Source organism: Astatotilapia calliptera, chromosome 10 (assembly GCF_964374335.1).
Source record: "Astatotilapia calliptera chromosome 10, fAstCal68.1, whole genome shotgun sequence".
Lineage (NCBI taxonomy): Eukaryota > Metazoa > Chordata > Actinopteri > Cichliformes > Cichlidae > Astatotilapia > Astatotilapia calliptera.
Window position 1 is genome coordinate 26,059,477 of NC_137431.1, and position 14,408 is coordinate 26,073,884.

The following is a 14,408-nucleotide window of genomic DNA, read 5'->3' on the forward strand; positions in this document are numbered from 1 at the left end:
AAACGAGGATTTTAAACAAAGCATTAAAGCTCGTTTCACAGAGGCGGTATCTGAGGTACAGATTTGATTGGTTTACTTTAGCCTACCTGTTTTTGATCGCATCACTGCAAACTGACTCCCCCCACGTTGGCTGTCGAGATAGAGTTTTAATGTCAGGACTTTTATGAAGTGATTAAAATATGCTGGTATTAAATATTTATGGTAGCCACACAGTTTACCACTATTACTACTGTTTACTGCTTAAGGCCTTTAGAGATGCTTAACTATGTTCAGTGATGTAATTTTAAGGCTTTTTCTGCAGATTTATGAGACTTTCAATAAGTGAATGAAACTAAACTTGCAGGAAAGCGATGGACACGTTCTGTAATTTTCTTTCTTGCAGTCACTTTGCTCATCTGACACATGTCACAAAAAATATATATCTATATATATTTATTTGTTTTTATCAGACATTTTTACAGCTGTCTATAGACTGAAAAGTTTATCATCATGTAAGATATTACTTACAACGTTGGTGGATTGTATATTTGACGGTCCTCTTGAATGATCTCTGCAGGTAAAAAAAGACAGAAGAAAGAAACAGGTTGAAAGAATTCAACCTCAATATTTATACCAGTTGATTGCAGCTGTGTCTTATGACTATAAATATACGATGTGTGTGATTCCACAAGTCTGTGCTGAGCAGAATGAAGTGTAGGCTACAATAAGGCAATAACCAATGTCTCCATATAAGTATGCAGGGTCTCAGGAGGTTATGGTGGTCTACAAGATGTTAATGAATGTGAATATTGCCATATGGTAATCTATGGCTCACAGTTGTAGTTGTGGGTGCAGAAGCCCCACCCACCTGCCGCTCAAATCCTTTGTTTGTGAGGAGCAGCCAAGCAAAGGAAAGTGGCTTAAAGGGGAAGGAGTTTAAACTGGGGGTTTTTCAGATAGAAGATGAACTAAGGGTTTGCACCAAGAAGTATAAGATTAAAAAAAGGATTATTCTAAACTGACTCATGCAAAGCTACTCAAGGATAAAGGATAACAATGCAGAAAACATGTTGAGTTGATAAGCAAAAATCTTATGATTAAGAAAGCAGGCTGCATGAACAAATGAGAAATCTGTGGAGGTGTGACTCATTTTTTTCTTTTGCTGGGATTTAAGCGGCACCTGACTGCAAACTTTGCACCACCTGTTGTTTCTCTCGGCAAACTAATAGCCAGTAATCTCATAACAACGATGAATGGAAAGACTTGGTGGTGGAAAAACTGATAGAGCACTGTATCGCAATATTTTGTATCGATACAAGGGACACTAAATACTGATATTTTAATAAATAAATGAAAATAAATACATTTATGAAATTACTCTGGGAATCTCCTGCATCACCATTCTGAGATAATGTTAGCCAATAAATTGGCTCAAAAGAAAAAAACATCCAACACTGAGTATATAATTGCCAACTTCAGCCTATCGCAGACTGACTCCACGTTATGGCAAAATTTATGGAAAACTGATCTTCAGTTGTCCCCGTTATTTGTCCCTAATTTCTTTTTTGAAATCTAAGTTGATATATTCAATTTCGAGGTTCAGAGTCCTGTTTTGATTTCTTTGTTATCCACACATTGCAAGTCTTAGTCCTGGCAATGTTGAGTCTCTTTCTTTTAGTTTTAACTTAATGGCTTCAAGAAATAAGTTCAGTTTTGTGTTTTGATCCTTTCTATCATTAGTTTTAGTCTATCTCGTGTTTCTTCTTGGTCCCTCCCTTTGCTTTTGTCATCTTGTGTTAGTGTTCATGTCTTTCAGTGTCTTTGGGTTATTTCCTGTGTTTGCGATGAAGGATGTTTTCTTGGGTATAAGGTGTTAGTTTTGCTTCCTGTTTATTGTCCTTGGACTCCCTGATTAACCTTTTTGATAATGTGTTTCTCCTGTTTTTCTTTGCCTGTCAGACTTCTTTGTATACAATCGCTGGTCACTTTATTAGGAACACCTGTTCAACTGCTCCTTAATGCAAATATTCCAGCCAGTCACATTGCAGCAACTAAGTGCATTTAGGCATGTAAACAGACGACCCACTCAAGCTCAAACCGAGCATCAGACAGGGAAGGAAAGGTTATTTAAGAGACTTTAAAAGCTAGTCTATGTTCCCACATAACCAGCTCAATGGTTTGCAGACAATGGGCTGAAAAATAGAAAATATTCTGTGAGCAGCAGTTGTGAAAATGCCTTGTTGACCCCAGAGAAGAATGGTCAGGCTGTTTTGAGCTGATAGGAAAAAAATATTAAACTCAAACAACCACTCAGGAATGATTCCAACACTTTGTCGAGTCATGAAAATTTACAGCAGTCATGAAAGAAAAGGCAGTTCAACCCTGGTAGTAGCAAGGTGTACTTAATAAAGTGGCCAGTGAGTGTATATAGCTCTGTCTTCTACTCAGCCTGCTGGCTGTCATCACATGTTCCTATTCAGTTCCTGTGCAGCATGTTTGATGATCTTCTGCTTTCATCCCCCTTTTAAAGTGACCTTGGCTCTTCGTTAAATAGAATTTAAAATCCTCACATACAAAGTCCTCCATGATCAGACCCCTATCATAGCAAGGAATCATTATTTTGTGAAGTCATTAAGAATGTATCACATAATGAGAGTAAAACTTGTTATTTTCCTCTGAGCCTGCATCTGAATCATCTTCAGTGTAACGTGCTTCTGACTGAGAGGCATCACCCACGACCTGCCACACCACAGTCTGGTTAGATTATGCTTCTTTGTTTTACAACAGTCACATATCTTTGAAATGACAGAAGTGTATAAAACATAGTCACGTATTCCTCAAACTGTAGTTATTTTCATCTCTAAGTCTATAAAGTTTGATGTTTTCAAAGTGCATCTGTGCTTCTTTGCACTGAAAGGAGCACGTTTAGGTTATTATACAATACTTTTCTAGCCATGTCAAATCTAATTAAATTGCATGTGCCCTTCAGATTAAAATGAGTTTGACACCCCTGTGCTGGACTAAAGGCAAAGCTGAAAAACATGATCTCATCTCTGAGAAATCATCACTTCTGTAAACTATTAGATCTAAAAAAGCGAGAATGTAACTGGCTTTATTTGTACCTGACTTTAAGCATTCCTTTATACTACAACACAGTTTTGGGGGGTTTTTGAAATCTGAGAGCTTTTTCGGTGGTTCTGACTTCTGCCCTATTTTATTGTCTGTCCTCGCTCTACGCTTTTCTTTCGTCTCTTTGCTCTCTGCTCCTGCTACGACGGCTTGTGGGGGCTGGGTGCTCGCTCGCAGCGGATCACTGTGCTGTTAACATTTGTTCAAGGGTCTTTACCTTGACAAGGACAAATGTGGTAATGGAACGTATGTTATTACAATGATATATCTATAATCGCTAAATTTTTAATTCCCCCAAATCCTGCCTCCATGTCTGGTCTGTGTGGATGTGTAAAAAAAAGCAAGGGTAAATTGATTTTTTCACATCTCTATCTTTGCTTTGAAGCGGCAGGGTGGTGCCAGCCTCTCTGTAAAAAGTATGCAAGATCTCCCGCGTCTGCATGGTTTCTCTCTGACAGCCCAGAGACATGTATGTTAGGTGTCTTTGTGATTGTAAAATGCTGTAGGTGTGAAGCTGAATAGTGCTCATATCTGATTAAAGAGATCAAGATAATATAAAGACTGCATGTGGTTCTTCTGCAGGGGACCAGCATGCTCCCACATTGTCCTCAGCATTGTGACCCACATACAGCGTGTGGTGTTGCTGATCTTTCAACTCATTTGTTCTGCAGCTGTGCAGTAGACCTCCCTATGGAGGACGTACTTACTGTGCTTGACCCAAGAATGGAAAGCGGGTAGAGACAGCGTGAAGAGCTGCCTCCCCCCAAACTGCTTCATGTGGTTCAAGCGAAGTAAAACAAAGCCCGCATGTGTCTCCAGTTCAGTTGTTTGTGTATATCACTATTCACACCTGAAATCGGTCACATCGGTCCAAGCTCTCTGAGAAATGTACTTACTGGGTTTCCTTTTGCATCGCAGACACAGCAGCGTCAGCAGACTCAGTAAAGCCACTGACGCAACAGTCAGGACTGCGGGCAGCGGGCCAGAATTTCCTATCATACCTGAGAGACACACAAAGGAGAGAGAGGAAAGACTTTAGAGCAACTCAAACTAACCCCTTCAGTTTGTTTAGTTATATTAATGCAGACATTACTGGTCAACAAGCATTCACACCTACATGGCTTAAGCAGCTGCTGCTGCTGCTTTCCTGTTAACACGGCAAAGAACCACAGGATGTGGTCAGCCAAAACAAAACTGAAACACTGCTTTGTGTATGGGACTAACACCTGCCCACACCCTTTATGAAGCATCAAACACCCCAATGCAAGAAAACTGTTTTTTTTCAAGGACACATTATTTTATAGTGTGATCTCAGAAAGGTCATTTCCTATTCATCTGCAGCAGGTGACTAATCAGGCTCGTTTTGGAAGACATTTTTTGCAACTTTCTCATGGAGCGCATTTCTTTTAAAGTCTGGTCAGCCCTCCTTTTCCAAGAATAAACAAAAGGCAATGATCTCTGGGGTTAAGGTTAAGAGAGTTCAACAAATGTGCAGATTAAATCAAATTTTAAGAATCTGATTTTAAAAAAATGTAACGTAAATTTATTTAAGAGGAGTGTGAGAGGTCAGATAGGCTGTGCAACTGGGTTGAAAAGCTAAAACTACTCAAGTATTACTCACAATATGTCGCTTCAGTTGTGTTTTCATAAAATAGAGAATTTTTACATTGAATTGAATTTAAGTTCACTTTAAGTTTAAAGTTGTTGCTGCCTTTGTGTTCAAAGAAAAATTAATTATCGACTTTTTTTAATTGAAAATTTGGTATAGCTTATTCATTTACAGGTAATAATGATAAATATTAAACTTTTGTGTCTGTACGAGTGCTGGTGTTTGTGATTAGCATGCAACCCCAACAGTCACCGGCCGCTTTGTTAGGGGCACCTGTTCAACAGCTCCTTAACACAAATGTCTAGTTCAGCCAATCACATGCCAATAATTCAGTGCATTTAAGCATCTAGACATGGTCAAGACGATCATGCGAACTTCAAAGCACAGAGAGAAAAACTGCAGTGAGCGGCAGTTCTTTGGCTGAAAATGCTTTAGAGGTCAGAGCAGGATGGCTAGACTGCTTCAAGCTAATAGGAAGACAGCAGTAACTTAAATAAGCATTCATTACAACCAAGATACACAGAACATCTCAAAGCAGATGGGCTAAAAAAACAGAAAGCTATACCGGATGCCACTCCTGTCTACTAAGAACAGGAAACATACAATAAAGTTCACGCAGGCAAAATTCAGCAACAGAGGATTGGAAAAATGTTGCTTAGTTTGATTAGTCTGGATTTTTGCTGCAACCTTCAGATGGAACGGTCATAATTTGATGGAAACAGCATGAAAGGGTTATGCTGGTATGCCATCCTGCGTTGTATCAACGATTCAGGCTGCTGGGGGTGTAATGGTGTGGGAATATTTGTATCTGACCATTGTTCAAACACTACAGCCTCCCTGAGCTTTGATGCTGATCACGTCTATCCCGTTATGACCACAATGGTAAATGGCCTGCATTTGTATAGCGCTTTACTCAGTCCCTAAGGACCCCAAAGCGCTTTACACTACATTCAGTCATTCACCCATTCACACACACATTCACACACTGGTGATTGCAAGCTACATTGTAGCCACAGCTGCCCTGGGGCGCACTGACAGAGGCGAGGCTGCCGGACACTGGCGCCACCGGGCCCTCTGACCACCACCAGTAGGCAAACATGGGGTTAGTATCTTGCCCAAGGATATTTGGCATGCAGCCAGGAGGCAGCCTGGGATCGAACCACCGACCTTCTGATTAGCGGCTGACCTGCTCTGCCACCTGAGCTACAGCCACCCCTACAATGTACAATGTACCCTTCTTCTGCTTGCTGCTTCCAGCAGGATAAAATCTCATATCAAAAAGCTCACATAATCCCACACCGGTTTCTTAAACATGACAGTAAGTGCACTGTACTCAAATGGCCTCCACAGTCACCAGATCTCAATCTAATAGAATAGAATACCTTTGGGATATGGTGAACGGGATCCTGTCGTGGATGTGCAGCTGACAAATCTGCAGTGACTGTGATGCTATTGTGGTAACATGGACTGAAATCTCTGAGAAATATTTCCAGCACCTTGTTGAATCGATGCCATTAAGAATTAAGACCGCTCTGAAGGCAAGAGATGGTCGAACCCAGTAAATGTAGCCAATAAAGTATTCAGTTTATTAGCTACAGTCAGACATTATATGACTGGTCTTTATCAAAGTCTACAGGAAATGACCCCTGCAAGAGTCTGTATATATTAGAGGCTGAATAAGATTTAAATAAACAAATTAATTAATTAAATTAACAAATCGTCACTTCTCTTCAATTGTCTGAACAGGTTTTTCCTCACCAGGCTTCATAAAATTGTAAATCTTTGTTTACTGTGGAAAGGGATGTATAAATATGTAAATATTTAACACCTTTAAATATCATCAGCATCTCAGTGCTGGGTTAGAACATGACTTATTCATTCTACATCATAGTTTATTATTTCCATCCATTGTGAAATGCTTTGGTTTCAGGTCTCAAGTTGTGGTCTCATTGGAAAGTCTGTCTTTCCAGCGGGCGGCAGTTTTTCCATCACAGCCCCACTGCAGCACCTACTGTTTCTCTGTGCGCTGATGAATCTTTGTTGCTATTTGTAAAGATTTTGTGTCCTGCTGCAGAGAAACGTGGACATGTTCGGTATTTGGATGATGCCAAACATCGCTCTATCCGCTGTTATTCATTTAACGCCTTTGGTCCACGCACAGTAGAGTGAAAATGCCTGTTATCTAAATGAAATCTGTGCATTCACTTCTCATCTGATAAACAAAAATCCAACCGTATTGAGTCATTTAAACCACAATAATAAAAAAATTTAATATTACAGCGGCAACAAATTTCACATTGCCGCGCCAAAAATCCCGATGAAGGAAAAACTTGGATCTATCGCCATGAGCAATGGAGTGAACATATGCTAGAGGAAATTGGTGTAAAAATCTTGCAGTGTTTATAAATCTGGCAGCAAAAGCATGCATTGATTTTCAGAGCAGATTAAAAGGTTTTTAATGATCTCCAATATGAATATAGCATATAGCAACTTCCTGACTCTCAAAACTCAATGTAAAGTTTTTTAAGGAACTTTTTTCTAATGATGTAGGACTGCTGTCTTTACTGTTTTTATCTAAATGAAGCTTATGTCAAGCCTTCTCACTGAATATTTGCATATGTACATATTCACCAACAAATAGCTGTCCACTACTGCAACAAACAATACACCAGCTCCTATCTTCATTCTGTACATTTGGATTAATGATTGCGTTTTCATATTAATCTTTCATTCTCACTATCGCAGACCCTTATTTTAATTTCTCTACTAAAATTTAAACCTGGGACAAATGTAAGCTCTGAATCCTGAATGTTAGCATACTTTATGTCGTAATATTTAATAAGTTCTGACACTGTAATCTACATCTGAAGTGTTTTTTTCTTTATCTGGCCCATCTGTGTGTTTTTATTCATAAAAATTAGCTGCTAAAATGTACGTTTTTTCTTCGCTTTCCTCCTGTTTGTATCCAAATGATGAATTTGTATACTTTTACTGTGTAAAGCTTATCCCATTACTTATTTCCCTCAGTTGCCAGCAGATACCCAGACATAAAGTACTTTACTTACTTTTTGGCACTAAATACATTTGGTACTTTCAAGCAAGCAGTTTAAAATATTTCCATTGACTTACTATTAAATTAATACAGTCTTTGAATAAGCAGAAATAAAACCATATAAAAATCCTAATTGTGATTTTTTTTTAAAAAATCATAAGCACCTTATTGCACTTAAAGCAGCAGTAAAAGTAAGAGAGTTATATCCTGTCAGAGAATTATAACTTTGGACCGTCATTAATAATGTATTCATTAATGCCTGTGATATTTTTTTTCCAATCTTTTAGTTGAGGTGCAGATTTTTTTATTTTTATATATATCCATTCTTTAGCGGTTTAAGGAGCAGCATTTCATTTTTAGGAGCTGGTCACATCTTTTGCAGGTAAAATCTTAAACTTTCAGATAAATGTAGAGGATGAAACTACTTTCAGCTGCTCACTTATTCACAGCAGGTGGTTCTACATGTTTGATTGGGCCGGCTTTTTATGCCAGTTCCCCTTTTGGACACAACCCCAAAATCAAATGGGGATCTTTCGTTTAAGCATTACACCATTGAGCCACCAGAGAAATGTAGAAACCAGTGAAATCATGATTTGGATTTTTTTGTTCCAACATCTCATCAGATAAAAAAATCCTTTACATATCGATGTTATACAGCCTTAATTGTAAAAAAAAAAAAAATAATAATAATGTGTTTTATCTGCTGTGTTTCTGTGTTACCTTCTGTGGTCCGTCTGTCTTCATTCTTCTGCAGTTTCTGGTAGCAGCAGCACAGTGACGACAAGCTGCGCTTCCTCTTTCAACACCCCCCACATCCGTCAAGCACTCAACTGTAAACTCTGTGTGGTTTGAAGTGGACACACATGCAAAAACACTCTCTTCAGCATTTTTTATTTAGAAGCAACAACTCTCATTGATATTTTTAAGCCGAATTCTTCAGCTGTTCTCACACTAAATGTAATCTTATGGTGGCACAGCAGTGCAATGGTTAGCACTTGCAAAAAAGTTAAACTTTCATCTGAGCTGGAACCTTAATGTGAAATTTGCATATTCTCTCGTTTCCGCCAGCTTCCTCCCACAGTCCAAAGACCTACACGATATGACTAAATGGTTGCCCCTCTCTCTGTGTTGGACCTGCAATAGCCTGGCAACCTGTGCAAGGCGTGTGCAAAGTGCACCCCTCCTCTGACCTCATGTCAGCTGATACAGGCTAAGCCCAGCCACATGACTCTGAAACGATAAAGAAAAAGGATTGTGGCTACCTCCAATGTCACTGGACCGTACAGTGGTGTGAAAACGTATTTCCTGATGGTTTTTCTTTCCCGTTTTTTGCATATTTCTCACATGCACTCTCTAATAATTTCCCTTGCTCTCAGGGAAGACGAGTAGATCCTGCCTTTGACTCTACCCACTAGTAGATCGTGCTTGCGTCCTGCCCTGCCGTTACTTAAGGACCTACTCAGGTGAAAACTTGCCTGAGTTAATGGGATCCTGCAAACAAAGGAATTGTGTTTTCACCTACTAAGAATCTAACATGACCCCCCGCCCTTTCTGCCACCCTATGCATCCATACCATGTAGTGATTTAAAATTAATCAGTATAATCTAAAATTGAATTGCACATTAAATAAACAGTATCTGGAGTAACATGTTCCCTACATGGAATATTTGTGAGTATCCTTGCTGCTGAGTATTTCCACCAGCTATAAATGTTCAACAGCGACTTGTACTCTTCTAATGAGGAAACAAAGGTGCGGATGAGTGGTGCAGTTAAGGAGATAAGGAATGGAAACACTGTTATTCAAAGACTGTGTCCTCTACACCAACCACTCAGGTTTTGTTTCCTGGTTTTGAGGTCAGTTACGACATCTGACTTTATCTTCAATTCATTTTCATTAATTGCTTCTCGCTTGTTGTGCCCAAAAACCCATTTAGAAAATATTAACAGTTTTACAGTAATGTATTTATTTATGTAGTAATATTTCAAATAATAGCATTTATCGACATTTTATGTATATATTAAAGTAGTAATGTGAGTCCTGGTGCGAGTTATTTTGGATTTTTTTGCTTGTTTGTTTGCCATGAGTTTCTCATAGTATTAAAATATATTTGTTGTTTTATTAGTAAACAAAAAAAAAGACTTAAACAACTAAAAACGTTGGAACAGAACTTCTGTGTGGTTTTAACAACTTGTTCAGCTTGTTTTAATAGCTTAATGCAGCCGTCACCACCTTGCCATCCATGACATCATGCAGCAGCCACACACACTGAGTCAACACGTGTTAATCATGTGCCACATTTCCCAGAAAGGCGACAGGGAGGCAGAATCAGGGCAAAACCGTTTCTTTAAACTAACTTTAAAATGACTTAAAATAACTTTTAAAATGGCTTTTGTATATTTTGGGGTTTTTGAATTATTTTAAATATACCTGAGTTTGCCTTTATTACTTTTCAAAGTGTTTAAAGTTTTGTTTTGATTTCATTTTCATTCTTGAGTTTCAATTCTCGTGTCTGAGTTTTAGTCACCAGGTTGGTTTCTAAGTTTCACGAGCTGTGAAACTCGTTCACTAACCCGCCTCCTGCAAGAAAGTCGGTCAGTAAGTCAGTAAGAATTTTCCCCTTTCTATGCAGAAAGGAGATAACCAGCAGGCGCTGAGCTAAATTTTGCCCACAGTCCTGCCCCCTTTTAAAGTTTATTGCCCTCTGGGAAATTCCTATTTTGGCAACTATCAGACATCAGTTATTAAAGACATCGACAACAAGTGCAGCAGTAATGTCAACACAAAAAATAAAATAATACTATCTGAAAGTGACACCTATATCATACCTGTATTTGTTCAACAGAGTTATGCTACAAAGTATAAAAGACCAGTGACAAAACAGACCCTAGCTTTAGCATCGGGACAGGAAAAAGCACAGGTCAGAATAGGAAAATGCTGCCTCAGTAACAAACACAACAGCAGATGAGAGGAGGTGGGGATAAAGAGAGAGAGTAACACCACACCACAAGACCATGGTAGCTCTGCCAGGGCTGTCACAAGTCTTTAACAAGTCAGAAAATCAACAGATCCTCTTTTATTGTTTGGTGAGGGTCTTTGTGAGTTCCTGATTGGAGGAGTGACTTGCTTGTTACTGGGGAGTGTTGCTCTGAGCCTATTTCTAACCTGACGACACAGTGTGAGCTGGTTGAAGCAGTCACATAACCAGTGTTGGTCAAGTTATTTGAAAATAGTAATTACTTCTCCAAGAAAGTAATCCAATTACTTTACTGGTTACTTATTTTCAAAAGTAATTAGTTACTTAATACTTAGTTACTTTTTAAAAACATGATACACAAGCTGAATACATTCTAAAGCAATAGACCTTTCATCCCAATTCTACTTTTTCCTCATAATCTATCATATAAAATTCAATCAACAGTCTCTTTTTAAAACTTGTTTTATTAGTTTTAATCTTTTAACTTTATGCACATTGCATCAAGCAAAAAATAAATGTGATATGAATGATATAACAGTCTTTGACTTGAAGAAATTTGTTTAACATTTAACCTATCTTCGCATATTCAAGCATATAAAATAAAATAATTTTTTGTGTTTACACTCACTCTTTCAAATAAATGCAAGTAAAACAGAGCAAAAAATAAATAAAATAAAAGATTCAGTGGCACTAAGTCCTGTTGCTCTTAAATCTATTTTCACCTGTTTAGCGGGAGTGGGGTCGGTGGAGGTTTGCCCGGTGCCTCAGCGGGTCATGTCAGTGGGGGGATCTGGGGGCTTGCTAGGTTGCTCAGATTTTTCGCTGTTTTTGGCACTTTTTAGGGGAATCAAACTCAAAGTAATGTTCAAACGTTAAAAGCTGCATGGTCGTACTTTCTCCCGCACTCCATATTATCCATTGTTGATCTAACACACGTCTGTTGCTGCCACGGATGTCGCAGGCTCGTATGTCATTCTCATGAGACTCTCACAAACAAATCACGGTTTAGTAATGCAGTAATAGTAATCCTTTACTTGAAAAACGTAATCGGATTTCAGTAGCACATTACTTGTAACACGTTACTGCGCATCTCTACTCATAACTTTCTAGCGGGGGTGGTAATCATTGGTAATAATAGTGGAATGACACCATGGTAATATGGTGAATAACATAGCCAGCATGGTCGTACTCTCTCTCAATATGCTGAACTATGAATTATATATTAATCATTAGTTATTATTAATATCACCTTCGAAAACAATATATAAAGATAAACTTCAATTAGCTTTCAACTTTTATAAAAATAAAATAAATTAAACTGCATTTTGCATTTTCCTTTTAAAACGTCTTCTCATTGACTCACAATTATCACAGTTATCCAGACATTACACCAAGACTCAAAAATGTTTTATAGTTTCATCTTTCATTTGGAGGTCCTTATTTTATTTACCATGAATAATGATTCCAGTGTCACTATAATATGTTGCTATATTTGCTTTGTGACAATTCCCAGTCTATGATTTATCATTCAGTGGTTGCGTCACACGTGTGGGTTACTTTCAGATTCCACCAAGTTGTCAGTAAAAGCAAACAAAATCTCTAGACAGACCAGTTAATCATGTTAATCATCAATCCAATTAAGTTGCATTATCTATAAAGATGCATCTCCTTGGCAAATGGCCTGTATTTGGATAGCGCTTTACTTAGTCCCTAAGGACCCCAAAGTGCTTTACACTACATTCAGTCATCCACCCATTCACACACTGGTGATGGCAAGCTACAGTGTAGCCACAGATGGGTTGGGGTGCACTGACAAAGGCGAGGCTGTTGGACACTGGCGCCACCGGGCCCTCTACCACCAGTAGGCAACGGGTGAAGTGTCTTGCCCAAGGACACAACGACCGAGACTGTCGGAGCCGAGGCTCGAACCGGCAACCTTCCGATTACAAGACAAACTGCCACGATCGCCTCCATCTCCTTGGACATTTTGTGCTGTTACAACTTCAAATACATGCTGGAAACAAGATAGCGTCACGCGACGAAGTTAAACACCTTATAACAAAGGAGAGAATGGGTGAGAAAGGAAAAAAGAATCTGGAATCGTTGCTTCTATATCATATTGCAAAACAGTGATTGACATTGATATTTGACATGTCATATGTGGGGAATGACACTAAAGGATAAACAGAAAGTAAAAGTCAGGGCTTGAATACTCACACTGAGGTAATCGAGGGGATTGGACACAAGAGGGTAACTGGATGCAGCTGAAACCAATAGGGATAAGGACACAAGAGAAGCAAGACTGAATGCATGACACAGGAGATGAAAAGCTAAAATAAACTACAACTCAAGAAATTAAATTGTAACCAATAAACCAAGAACTGGACAGAAAGCTAAAGATAAAAAACAAAAAGCAAAGCCAAGCAGTGGCAGTCCTTATCTGGGGCACCAGAGATAAGAAACCATGAGCTCTTACCTTCATCTAAAGGAAGAAAGTAAAAGAAGAATATGCACAGACAAAAAAATCTACACTGAAGAAATATGGAAGAAATTAGCTAAAACAGGAGCTGGAACATGAAGGTGCTGTTAGAACTGTGGCCTGTTCGACCATGTCTCAGGGAGTGAGGGGTGTTGTTATCCTTCCTGCTGTTTTGACCAGATTAAACATTTTCCTTTGAAAAACTCTTGTGGACTCTATTGATTTTTTTTTCTTCCAGAGATTAATATTAACAAATAATGAATGCAGAGAGGTGTATAAACACATAGTGAGTGAAAAAGGTAACTGAAGAAGAAACATGCAACGCTTTATAAAAAAGGAAAGTTTTAAGCTTGATCTTAAAAGATGAGATTGTTTCTGTCTCCTGAGTCCAAACTGAAAGCTGGTTCCACAGAAGAGGGCCCTGAAAGCTGAAGGCTCTGCCTCACATTCTACTTCTAAATACTGACTGGTCAGTCAGTGAAAAAAAACAACAACAATAACAACAACAAAAACAAAAACATTTTAAAGAAAGTACGTTAAATCCCATTTCTTTTTTGAAAACTAACTAGCTAAAAATAAATAAAATATTCAAAGAAAAAACTTCAAAAACAACATGTAAAGATGAACTTCAATTGGCTTCCAACTTTTAAAAATAAAATTTAAAAAAAATTAAACATAAATAAATAAAATATAATATTAAAATTAAAAAATAGTAAAATTTGTAAAATAAAATTGGCAAAAATCCAAGGTTCAAAAACAATATTTAAAGAAAAATGTGAAATATTTTAATAGATTTTTTTCCTGAAGAAATGTTTGACATATAGTTTCAGTTACATTTATAAAAATAAAACTGCAATCAACATTATAAGTTTACTGAAAAAGTGCTCATTTCCAATCTCACCGTACTTCACTCTCTTGGCGTGATGACGACGTGGAACGTCAGAGTACGCACGCTCCAAAAACCTCACGGTCCCCGTGCTGCTTGCTAACGTCGGGATTAAATTTTCATCTTTTTCCTACCTACACGTTGCTGTCGCCGGAGGCGGGGTGCCGCTTCTTCCGCTTTCGCTCCGGTGAAAGCCGGACTGGCAGCTGCTCGGGCCACACCCTCCGCTCCTGCCCTCTCCTTCTTCTTGTTGTTTTCTGTACCAACAGTCGCGAGCTCTGCTTTGTGTCGTACCTGCC

At 38.5% G+C, this 14,408-nt stretch overlaps 1 protein-coding gene across 10 annotated transcripts in view; it reads right to left on the reverse strand.

Annotated features, from left to right (window-relative positions):
- The window catches only part of LOC145431578 (uncharacterized), a 32,388-nt gene extending 18,002 nt beyond the window's left edge, over window positions 1–14,386 (reverse strand). For 3 of the 10 annotated variants that reach the window (XM_080307588.1, XM_080307590.1, XM_080307589.1), the window contains exons 1-5: window positions 14,244–14,384; window positions 8,490–13,008; window positions 4,005–4,109; window positions 508–550; window positions 87–130 (exon numbers count right to left, since the gene is read on the reverse strand). In XM_080307588.1, coding sequence (XP_080163714.1) covers window positions 87–130; window positions 508–550; window positions 4,005–4,107 — 190 coding nt within the window. In that variant the 5' untranslated portion in view covers window positions 4,108–4,109; window positions 8,490–13,008; window positions 14,244–14,384. Of the gene's footprint in view, window positions 1–86; window positions 131–507; window positions 551–4,004; window positions 4,110–8,489; window positions 13,009–14,243 lie in introns of all 10 variants that reach the window. The other 7 variants (XM_080307591.1, XM_080307592.1, XM_080307593.1 and 4 more) reach the window with 5 other exon arrangements.
- Window positions 14,387–14,408: the final 22 nt, after the last annotated feature.